Source organism: Heterostelium album, assembly GCF_000004825.1.
Source record: "Heterostelium album PN500 unplaced genomic scaffold PPL_contig13, whole genome shotgun sequence".
NCBI classification, from domain to species: domain Eukaryota; phylum Evosea; class Eumycetozoa; order Acytosteliales; family Acytosteliaceae; genus Heterostelium; species Heterostelium album.
This window is the reverse complement of record NW_008805090.1, coordinates 282,661-294,749: the sequence shown is the minus strand read 5'-3', so window position 1 is coordinate 294,749 and position 12,089 is coordinate 282,661. Positions and strand designations below refer to the sequence as shown.

At 32.3% G+C, this 12,089-nt stretch overlaps 4 protein-coding genes across 4 annotated transcripts; 1 reads left to right on the top strand and 3 right to left on the bottom strand.

Moving 5' to 3' along the window:
* Positions 1–312: 312 nt before the first annotated feature.
* PPL_05910 (C2H2-type zinc finger protein) lies at positions 313–2,052 on the bottom strand (the record flags this gene model as incomplete). Its single annotated transcript, XM_020576780.1, has 6 exons — positions 313–322; positions 728–955; positions 1,029–1,199; positions 1,263–1,482; positions 1,550–1,860; positions 1,949–2,052. 6 exons carry the CDS (start codon positions 2,050–2,052, stop codon positions 313–315), a joined length of 1,044 nt encoding a protein of 347 aa, XP_020433192.1.
* Positions 2,053–2,686: 634 nt separating this feature from the next.
* Positions 2,687–5,836, bottom strand: PPL_05909 (uncharacterized protein; the record flags this gene model as incomplete). The annotated part of the gene is made up of 5 exons (XM_020576779.1): positions 2,687–2,739; positions 3,542–4,006; positions 4,092–4,371; positions 4,445–5,435; positions 5,556–5,836. 5 exons carry the CDS (start codon positions 5,834–5,836, stop codon positions 2,687–2,689), a joined length of 2,070 nt encoding a protein of 689 aa, XP_020433191.1.
* A 1,499-nt stretch (positions 5,837–7,335) lies between these two features.
* PPL_05908 (uncharacterized protein) lies at positions 7,336–9,393 on the bottom strand (the record flags this gene model as incomplete). The annotated part of the gene is made up of 2 exons (XM_020576778.1): positions 7,336–8,368; positions 8,666–9,393. The coding sequence occupies 2 exons, from the start codon at positions 9,391–9,393 to the stop codon at positions 7,336–7,338; spliced, it is 1,761 nt and encodes a 586-aa protein (XP_020433190.1).
* A 1,875-nt stretch (positions 9,394–11,268) lies between these two features.
* PPL_05907 (uncharacterized protein) lies at positions 11,269–12,061 on the top strand (the record flags this gene model as incomplete). The annotated part of the gene is made up of 2 exons (XM_020576777.1): positions 11,269–11,534; positions 11,998–12,061. The coding sequence occupies 2 exons, from the start codon at positions 11,269–11,271 to the stop codon at positions 12,059–12,061; spliced, it is 330 nt and encodes a 109-aa protein (XP_020433189.1).
* Between the last annotated feature and the right edge of the window lie 28 nt (positions 12,062–12,089).

The window sequence follows — 12,089 nt, the reverse complement described above, 5'->3', positions numbered from 1 at the left end:
GTAGTCATATTCTATATCGGCATTATAGTCCGATTCATTGTCGTTGTCATCGATTATATTACTCTTCATTCTTTATTATTATTATTATGTTATTGTTATTATTATGTTTAATTATTATTATTATTATGTTATCTTTGTTTATTATTATTATATATCAACAACTACAACAATCAATTCCATATACACTATTACCCAATACAAATGATAAATAAAACATTTATATACAAAGTCTTTTTGAAGATTTATATAAATATATTGAATACTTATATAAATATTGATATATGTTTAATATATATTCACTACTAATGATATTTATTCTAAACTTTATATAAAAAATATATATATGAATGAAAAACAATAAAATAATCAAATAAATTCAGTACTTGTAGGTGTCTGAATTCGAAAAAAAAAAAAGAAATGATATCGGTTAAAAGCGTGTGAACACAAATAATAATAATGTAGTAGCGGGTATTATTGTACGAACAACAACAATAAGTAAATTTGGGTATTATTTTGGGGACTGCAGAAATCAGATTATGAAAAGACGATAATAAAAATATGACTTTTAGTAGAGAGACTCGCACACTGATGATTCATTGGGGGGAAATCAAACAATGACCTATTTTTGCAAAAACAACATCAAAAAAAAAACTTATTTTTAAAAATCTGTTTTTTTTTTACAAAAATAAATAAATAATTATATATCTTTTATTATTATTATTATTACTTTTTTGATCCCCATTTAAATAGTTGATCAACATCCAAATCTTCTTCATCATCTTCGTCGTCATTGTCTACATTGTCGTCTTCCTTTTCTTCTTTCTTTACATTATTTTTTGTTGGTACTGTTGTTGTTGCTGTTGTTGGTTTAGAAGTTGAAACATTGTTATTATTCCTTAATGTTAGTACTTTGTTTTTCAAAGACTTGAGAAAATCTATCTTTGATGACATTTCACTATTTTAAATTACAAAGAATAGGTTAATATTAGTTATGATTTGATACATATTATTATCTTAATATTACATACTCTTTTTCAGTATTTTCAACTTGATTCAAAAGTTTATCATCTATATCTTCATTGTTATCTATTGTCTGTTCTTCTGTATTGATGTTGGTGATTTGATTCTGATCTGTTGTATTTGCGGCATTGTTCAACTCTGCTGTTTTGATTGCATCATCAAATTCTCTTAAACCATCACTACATATAATAATATATTAATATTTATGATTATAATTATTAATTAAAACAAGCTCTACATACTCTAGTGCTTTTTCATTTTCGATTGCTTCTATTTCTTTCTCTGCTTGAGTTTGTTCCTCTGGATTATCAAAGAAACCTGACGGTATAACACTGTTGCTTTTTGTAACTGGTTCTTCTTCTTCTTGATCTTTATTGTTGTCAGTTTGTTGTTCTTTTTCATCATCATCATCGTCGTCGGTATATGAACTGAAGAAATTACTTGGTAAACTTTTTGGTATATCTACAAAGAACAAACGTTAATCATCATTTATAGTATTTGGCAATGTTCAATCGTATACTTTACATACCTGTATTATTGTTGTTGTTATTATTATTACTCTTTTTACTTTCATTATTATTATTTACATCTAGTTTAACTTTTTTAGTTTCATTACTACTATTATTGCCATTATTATCTATATGTGTTGAATCTATTTGTCTTTTAGGTGTATTCGATTGTTGTTGTGGTTGTTGCTGTTTTGTAATTGATTGTTTTTGCTTGCTCAGTTGATCAAGTGATTCTTTATGTTTATTTGAATTGCAATGAGCAGTCCACATTGACTCATTGTTGATATTTAGATTACAAATTACACATGATAATTTACCTGCTGAATTATATCTAAAAAGATAGATGTTTTAGTATTAATATATTTTTAAAGTGATGATTACAATTCATATTATAATAAGTTTGCTGTATTTAAACATACTTGGCAAAAGGTGAATCTATTTGTTTTGTGGCTACAACTTTTTTTTCGGATGCATTTGCTTTTGCTTTGTTCATCAAAGCTCTCAAGTCATTCTTTGTACTCATTCTATTATCGATCTATTCTATCTATACTATATTTATAGGTATCACACTAAACTGACTGTTAGCTACAAAAACTTTTTATTTTTGTTTTTATATCTTAAAAAAATATTTGGTATTTCCTTTGCGATATAAGACATCATGACCATTTTAGAATTTTACTTTATCATTATAATATTATTCATATAATAATTCTATCTAGTATTTTGTAGATATTCTACCCTCATTTATTTACACCGTGAAAATAGTATAACCAAGGAATAGTAGTCATCATATAGTTATAGTCAAAGTAGTTATCAACGAGTTACAGTCAAGGTGCATTATATACGATGGAATAGCTCCGATCAGTCTCTCAAAATGGTCAAAGAGTTTCAAAACTGCTGATTTAAATTAAAAATGAGTTGAGACATAGTTGATCAGAGATGTTGTTAAAACAGACTTTTTATTTGTTATCACAGCGATTAACCATATAATCATATCATATTGGCACCTATCAATTAATTAACAAATAAACATTCTTGTATATTTTATTTAAATATTTTTTTAAATATTTTATTTTTAGATATATCTACTCATGTGTAAGGGTAATACATTACTAACTAGCTGACAATTACTATAGATTTTAAAACGAAGGAAATACTCAATGATCAAAGTGTGGTTGGACACCTGCACCTTCGATGAGTATAGAACTACCTTTAATCTTGATTTTATATTCATATCTCAATTAATATATATTTTTATCTTTTTTATTATAGTATTATTTAATAAATGTGAGTGAGATGATTTAGAGCATTAAACTAACATTAATGACCATGCCCATCAAACTATCTTTCATCTGCAACCCCCACGATAATCAAGTAATCATAAATCATACTCAATGATCACGTGTGGTTGGACAACTGTACCTTTAATGAGTATGGAGCTACCTTTAATCTTGATTTTGTATGCTTATCTCAATTATGGGAAGTTTCTTTTGCAAAAGAATACTCGTTCGTTTTCATCATTGAATAATTTCGAAAACCAAAACACATGACATTTTTTTTCTGAGTAAACACAGCAATACATTTTCTATCATATAATATTTTAGATTGAATGGAAATCAAAAACTGCAAAAAGTCATATTTGTTCAATATAACTTTATAATATTGACACTTCCACATATTATATCATCAACATTCAAAGAGATAATCCCCAATGAAATTACGATTGATTTGAGTGTGTTGAATATGATGCCTCATTAAAATCATTGAAAATAAGATTAAATTATATTAAATTAATAAAATACTTTGTATTGTTATTTTTCACAATCTTAGATACTACATTACTATTATTATATTATTACTTTTATTATATTTGCTTGCTATGTACTAATGTTATTGTTAGAAAATTCTTGAAGTTGATTGGCTATTATTATTGTTGTTATGCTGTGAAGATGGTGATTGATATGAATGAATCAGATTTCTGATGGTTGCGATTGTGTTCTTTTAGAATTTACTTTGTTCACAAACGTGATTAAGTTTTTTAGCGTGATCGAATTTGTTGAATTGAGTGCGACAGTTCTTTCCGTAGTAGCAGTTGTCACGGGCTTGAGCATAGTCTGGCAGGTCGGCTTTTGGTATGTTCTTTCGGTAGGTGAAAAGACCTTGAGCAAACACGTGACGAGTGCAAACGTTACATGCCCAAGAGTCGGATTTCGCTGGTGTTGCATTCAGTGTCTTGATAGTGTCGGCCGGGATCTTGCCAGAGTCGATATCCGCCAGTACCTCGTGGTAGAGCTGGTCGACCGTCTTGTTGTGCTTGGCCAAATAGTCCGTCACAATCTTGATCTCATATTGATTTCCACTGAGACTGTTGTGAGGAATATCATTGATATGTTGATTTACCAGATTGTTGACCTTAGATATATTGGTCATCGGACAAGCTCTTACATTATCACAATATGGTTTACTACATAGATCACCTAATAATAATAATTATCAATTCAAACATTAATATATTAGTGTATGTTATAGATTGGTTTTTTATGAATGTGTTTTGATGGTTACATTTATCTTTGTAGGGAGGTGGTACACGAAGAGGGAATCTGGCTGAACAACCAGCACAATATTGATGTGCGGCATTTTGGTCGGGGCATTTGAATCCGTCGGGTGTTGGATTTGTACAGAAATAGCATTTGTTGAAAGCTAAATGTTGATTGAAAAGACCGGGAGCATGATAGTTATCCTCATCATCATCGTAATCATCTTCGTTATCGTAATCTTCTTCATCGTCGTCGTCATCATAATATTCATTATTTTTAATCTTGTTTAATACACCTTTTTGTAGCTATAATTATAATAAGTGTGTGTTGTTGGTTAGTTATTAACAAACAAATTAGTTTTATATATATAAAACATACCATTTCTTCAGTTATTTTACATCTGTCATCCATTTCTTTAAGCTCATCTGCATCTCTCTTTTTCGAGGGATTAACTTTGAGATATGATTCGATTAGATTGTTTATGGCGTGATTCTTTTGACCAGACTTTACAGAGCTACGACACTGTGGACAAATACTAGAGTTGGCACGCCAGTCACCATAGCAACACATACAAAAGTTGTGCATGCACGGAATCAATGTCAAACATTTATGAATAATCTCCTGACAAATTCCACAAATCAAATTATCTTCCATTGAATCATGTTCTATCTTTGTCTTCTTTGTTGAATCTGTATTACTATTATTGTTATTATTATTATTGTCACTTGATAAATCACTACTCTTTCTCTTTACTGTTGAACTCTGTGTTGTTAATGTTGTTGTTGTTGGTTTTGTTTGATCAGGTGTTGTTGTTGTCGCAGCAGCAGTTCCAGTAGTTGTCGTTGTAGTAGTTGTAGTATCATTATTATTGAAAGAACCAGCTGGTGATATAGATGATTTACTTCCATTCTTTGTTGGTGTGACGTTGCTATTGTTACTTGACGATCTTTTTGTTGGCGTATCTGGTGTATTGTTATCTGTTGTTGTTGATGATGTATCCAATACTAATTCAGTTCCATTCTTTGTAAGTTTGCTTGGTGTGGTGGCTGTTGTCATATCCATTGAATCATCGTTGGCAGAAATATCAGTCTTATCCGATTTGATTGGTGATACCATATCGGTAGCTGATTCATCGAGAACTTGGGTGTTTCCAGGTTCATCTGCCAAACGGTCTCTCTCCTCTGCCTCGAGCCTCAGACGCTCCTCTTCAGCCTGCTTTCTCAGCTCCTCGGCACGATCACGTCTGATCTTGTCCCAATCCTGGAATGTATAGACCAATCGCTTCTCGTCGTCCGGATCGATATTGGTGGTGAGCGCAATCTCATTGCCATGTACAATCGACACTGTATTTCCTTTACCGATTTTCTTTCTATTAACAAAAGTACCATTTGAACTGTGTCAAAAGTGATAAAGTAAAGTGTTAATTGATTGAGTTGTGTGTTATATTAATATTCATGTTATTAATATGTATATCTATATATTTATTTACCTTGTATCCTCAAGATAGAATCTATAGTCAGTTTCACCGGGTTCTCTCTTTCTGTAGAGACGACAATGGTTAGAGCTGATTCGTTTATCATCGTGTTTTATATTACAGGTTCTAGCACGTCCGAATGTGCATTCATCTACCTCCAACTCGATGTGTGCAAACGCCGGATTTTCAGATGCCAATCGTGCCCACTTTGATTCCGATGTCATTATCTGATCGATATCGGCCAACGATGTATCGCCTCCATTCGATGTAAATGTTCTATCCAAATCTGAATCCATTTATCTACCTTCTCTATCTCACACTATATGAATATATAAAATCTAAACTGGTTCACCCACTTGAAGTTAACTGTCTGAGTTGTCTTTGTTTTTGTTTGTTTTTAGTTTTTTTTTGACGACAAAAATAAGACTATAGAGTTTCACTTCTATTGGTTAATAGTTATAACTATATATTTTATGATATATATATATTTATAAATTGATAAACAATATATTAAAAATAATAATAAAATATTTTGTAAAGAAAAATTTTTTTTTTCTTAAAAAAAATTCAAATTTTAGAAGAAAAACTTGGTGGGGGAAAGTATTTTTTTTTTTTGATGTCATTTTTATCAGTGTTTTGGCAATAAGTAAGATCTTAGCAATGTCAACAAACTGGAAGCCATACATTTGTTTGACTACTTCGCAAGAAACAATACGGGTATTTCTATAGGCTTTGTACATTTACCATTAGTCAGTGTAATTGAAAAATGTAGGAGCAAAACTATAAAAGTATAAAAATATTTAAGAATAAATAAAATAAAAAATTAAATATTTTGGTATTTGAATTCTATAGGGCATTGAGCACATGAGACTGGAGATAGAGAAAAATATATTTTTCTACTTTACATTTATCAAAAGTGTTGAAAATCGATATAAATAGATCCCTATTTTAAATTTGTATCTCAAGAGCAAAGGTGCCCTCCGGTCAGGATGAATATTATGACTATTTTGGATAAAAAAATTTTAATTATTTTAATTTTACATTAAACAAAGTTAGATAAGAAGAAGGAGGAAAATTCAAATATATTTTTATCATTAAAATTAATTTAATGTACAGTGGAGATGCGACGAGCGCAAACTCCACCACTACCAGAAATTTGATAACCGACTAGCCTTACGGTTAGTCGCCTTAATACATCCCAGGTGTGCAAGAGGAACGACAAAAAGAGAAGATTTGGCCTGAGTTGATCACCAAATCATCGTCATCAGGTAAGTATGATTTGTTAGGTCTTGGACTTATCCATTCAATGAACTAAATCGAATCAATATCATTATGGGTTGATGTAAATGTTGTCTCAGATAAAGTTCTATTAAAAATAAAAGTTAAAAATTTGAAAACAACATCGATAATATATTTTAGAAATTTTCATTGTTTGAAATTTGGGCATAGGAATTCTGAAATTTTCGATTGAAGACTTTTCAAATACACCGATATTGTTAAAAAGTGGAATCCTTTTTAAAATGTAATAAAATTATAGAATAAAGAATGAAATGATCTTTATTTGTGATATAAATTTAGAAACAATTATTATTGATGGTTTAATAATATGTCTCTAAAGTTTTAAAAATATTTTGAGTTGGATATGTTATTACAAGTTTTAATTAGTTTTTGTTGGTTTGGATTGAAGTTGGTATTCGCGAATCGATGATTTGTAAAAGATAATCTGTTGTTATTGTTTGTTGTTTGTTGTTTACTAATGTTGTGTGAAATGAGGTAATACTCCATTGATATATAATTATCTCCATACTTTTATAGAGTTATCAGCAGATCCACTGAATACACATCCACTGTGTACTACCAATGAATCGACCGACGATGTATGTCTGTTGAGTGTTTGTACGCAAATCAGTGAGCCAATGTCCCACACCTTGATGGTAGAGTCGTACGATCCACTGAAAAAACGTTGGCCCGATACGGCCAGCGTGTAGACAGCACCAATGTGACCACCCAGCTTTGAAATGATTTCATAGGTATCGAGATCCCACACAACTATAGTGTTCTCATAGGTTCCTGCCAGCAACTTCCTACTTGCAACAGCCATGGAGTAGATACTTCCACAGCCACCCTGTATCGTATGAATACACTCAAAGTTACCGAGATTCCATATTTTAACTACACCATAAGCGCCAGAGTAAAGATACCCGCCGGAAACAGTGAGTGCGCGCACCCAATGATTGTGTCCTTTCAGTGTCTCCACACACTTTAAGCTCTCCAAATCCCATACTTTGATGTGCTGGTAACTACCGGAGAACAGGTAGCCAGCGGCTACGACAAGTGCGCAAACCGTGTTGTCGTGGTCGGTCAGTACCGCAACACACTCATAGGTTTCCAAGTCCCAAACACGAATGGTTTGGTCCGACGAACCACTGAACAAACGGTTGCCAATAACCGCTACGGAATGCACGATTCCAGTGTGTCCCGATAGCATCTGTTTGCATTTCAACGTCGCCAAATCCCAGAGTTTTACAGTGGTATCGGAAGAACCACTTATCAACATTCCATTGGTCACTGTCATGCACCAGATCGGACCGTTATGACCGGTGAAAGTACCCTTACATTTCAACTGCGGTATCTTCAAATCGACAATTTCCAAACCCTCCATATTTGTATTCTTTTTCAGCATGTTCAAGTCGGTGATAGTATCGGACAGTTGATTCTGTGTCGCTTCGAGACTTGCCAGCAGATGCCGGAGATTCGCTTCGTATTTATTCGTTTTTGCCTCGAGTTTCAAAGCCAACTGGTCGAATCTCGATGTCAACTGTATAATACTCTTCTTCAATATATCGTTCTCTGTATTCTTTTCCTCGAGCACCGTTCGCATCATATTGATCTGCTCCTCATTCCTCTGAATATAATCCTTGATACTCTCATATCCACAGCCCAATAAATGATCATCCAACTGCGCTTTAGTTCCTTCAAAAGTGCAACCTGCCGACCTATGAGGACAATGTATATGATTACAATTTCTGTTGTCATTGTGATCATACATAACAAACAAATAGATAAGTATCAATATTGTTTAAACACACAAACATTGTTTGTTTACTAACTAACATAACACTTACAATAGATGCTGTTTGATTTTATATCTTTTCATTGGTGGACATGTGTTGTTGTGTGGACATGCAACGATTGCGTGATCACATATCTTTTCGTGATCCAATTTCGAGGCGACACGAATCTTCTCTTTACAACCGTTTTCATCGGGAACCCACTCACCGTTGTACTTTGTCAGTCCGTAGCGACAGTAGATCATTAGGTCGGCAATCTGTGCACTGATTGCCAAGTTTGGAAAGAAATCGTTGTCTGCCAGTTGTGTGTGGTCAATGGGACATTCGATGCGTGAATTGTTTGTGGTTCGCGCCAGCACACACGACCGACAGAATGTATGTCCACACTTGGCAATGAAAGGATCACGAAACAAACCGTTGTGAATCGGACAGAGCAGAGATGTCGATGGTGGTTGAACAAACAACTTGATATCATCCACCGATTGTTGATCGTTGTTAGTTGTACTGCTTTGATTGGTTTCTCTATCGCCTCCTCTACCACCATTGTTATGTCCATTGTTGTTCATCATCATCATATGTGAAAGATCTCTGTTTGAATGTAGATGTTGTTGTTGTTTCGATTGATGATAGAGCTGTTGTTGTTGTTGATAGTGATGCGGTTGCTGTTGTTGCGGGTGTATCGGATGATTGTAGTCAGAGTTGTTACCATTGGTGGAAATAGATGAGAAATTCGGTGAAGATGAATTTGAATTTGAATTCGATGTTGTATTGTTTGAATTCATCTTCTTTTAACCTTCTTCTTTTTGTTTTGTTTTAGTTTTGCAGATGATTTAAATGTTCATAATAATAACTAAAACAATAAAAAACTGATCATACTAACTACTGATCGATTATTATTATTGTTTTTATTTTGTTGGTTGAATTGATTGAACTGAATTGAATTCAAGTGTAAAAGTTGAGAGTTTTATGTGGTTGATTGTGTTGCTAATTATAAATCAAAAAAAAAATATAAAAGGTTAAGCAAATTTTATTTTTTTAAATCTTTTAAAAAAAATAGTATCAAAAAAATAAAAAATCAAAAATTTATTGGTAAATCTTAAAAATAAATAAAATCCGATTTGTTATTTTTTTGAATTGACAATTCAAACAAAGTAATCAATATTATAAAGATTAAGTTTAACAATTGAAATTTAATTTTAAATATATTTTTTTATTAAAATATAAAATTCTAAACTTTAAATCTTTGATCGATATTTTATTTCACATGGGTAAGGATGTTATCGATCGGTTACCAAATCATTTAAAAACCATGCCACTAAACTCACCTTTTTTTTTTTTTTTTTTTTTTTTTGATTTTTTTTTTTTTTGATTTTTTTTTTTTTCATTATCACTCTAGCACTAAAAAAAGAAAAGGATTAGGTTTTGTCGAAACATTACTATTAAAAAAACAAAGCAATCACCTTTTTATTTTACAGGTTAGAGGAGTTTCACAAAATTAGTAAAAGAAAGAAAAACAATTAACAAAATATAACAATACCACTATCTTTGTGTGGTAAGAAGAACAACAGCAATTGTAATAGTAACAACAGTAATCTTAGTAAGTATAGTGCAACACTGCATCTGAATTCACACATAGCAATCAACCACATAACCCAAACACACATACACACGCACACCACTACCAATTTCACTCCTCACTCGAGTGAAGGTGCAATTACCTTCAATTGAAAGTACAATATTGTTGTTAATAGCTATTTTGTATTGGTTTGTTATTTAAAACTACTACTACCAACACCAACACCAACACCTTTTTTTGATTTTGGTTTTTGATATTTATTTCCTCTTTCTTTATCTCTCTTCTCTGTTTGGTCTGTTTTCATCAAACCAACTAACTTTTTTTTTTTCGTTTATTTGATTTTGATTTTGTTTAGGATTATTATTGTTAATTTCCACCACCACCAGCAGCTCTTTACATTCTTACTATTCATTTTCACAAACCAAACAATTAACAAAAAATAGAAATAAAAACCAACACACAATTTCAACGACAATCAATCAATTAATCAATCAATCAATAATTAATTCACTCTCAATCACTGTTAATACTGATAATAGCAAATAATAATATTAGTTAGTATTATGATATGTACAAGTAATCAGTCATCAACTTCAAATCATCATAGTTAGCAAGATAGTTTTGTTGTTATACGACTACTTCTACTACAACTACATTTGACTTGAAGTTTCTTTTTTTTTTTTTTTAGTGTAGATTGATCAACACCAGATACATAGATTAGATTATCATTATACCTTTTTTTTATTTTATTTTTTAAAAATAATTGTTATTTTTTTTTTTTAAAAAAACATACAAAACAAAAAATCTCGAGATTTCATTGTACTATTATTATTATTGTTGTTGTTTTAGACTTGGTGATTCAAATTATCAAACCCTATTTTTGATATTAACTAATTAGCTAATTAAGTTTAGATAAGATAGAATATAGATATAGATAGATATTAGTTTAGTTTAGTTTGGTTTAGTTTAGTTTGTTATATTTATTTATTGTAGAAATAATCAAAAAAGAATAGAATAGAATAGTGTTTTTAGTTGGATCATTTTAGAAGATAGATATATATAGTAAATAAAATATAATAGAATGGCAACTAGAAGTGGAATATATGGAGGTGGAGCTGGTGGATCTGGAAATTTGGCGGGTGGAAAGATATTTGGAGCACCACTGCCAGAGTTGATGATTGCACAGAGAAAGACACATCCAGAGTTGCGTATACCACTGTTCTTACACAATGGATTCAAATATATTATTCAGTATGGACTGCAGATCGAGGGTATCTTTCGTATCGCCGGTACAAAAGAGCGTGTCAAACAGCTACAGATGCAGTTGGATCGTGGCGAGCAAATAGAGTTTGTCGAGGGCAAGCTCGACCCCGTCGATCTCGCCGATCTGATAAAGATATACTTTAGAGAGATGCAAGACTGCCTGCTGCAAACCGATAAATACGATGCCTTCATAGCGTCGCTCAACCACGATCGCATTGGACAGATTCAAAAGATGCGCGAACTCTGCTTGGAGTTGCGTCCCGACAACCTCGAGCTCCTGAAGGAGCTGGTGTGCTTCCTCGGCAAGGTCGCTATCAATTCCACCTACAACAAGATGACTGCAGAGAATTTGGGTGTAGTGTTTGGCCCGAATCTGCTGTGGAAGGGCGGCAAGGCCGTCAGCACAAATGATATGATGGAGTTGATGTCGGGCGCAGGCAAGATCAAGCTGTTGATGACACTGATGTTGGAGGAAGGGGACTATATATTCAATGCGCTAAACGAATCGCTGACTCAGGGCGATCTCAAGGTTTCTTTTCTCTACAAGATGGGCGGTTACAAGAAGACCTGTCAGACAATCTCTATCATGGACAATGGCGATAGCAAGTTGATTTGGACGGCCGACTCTGCTGGCACCGT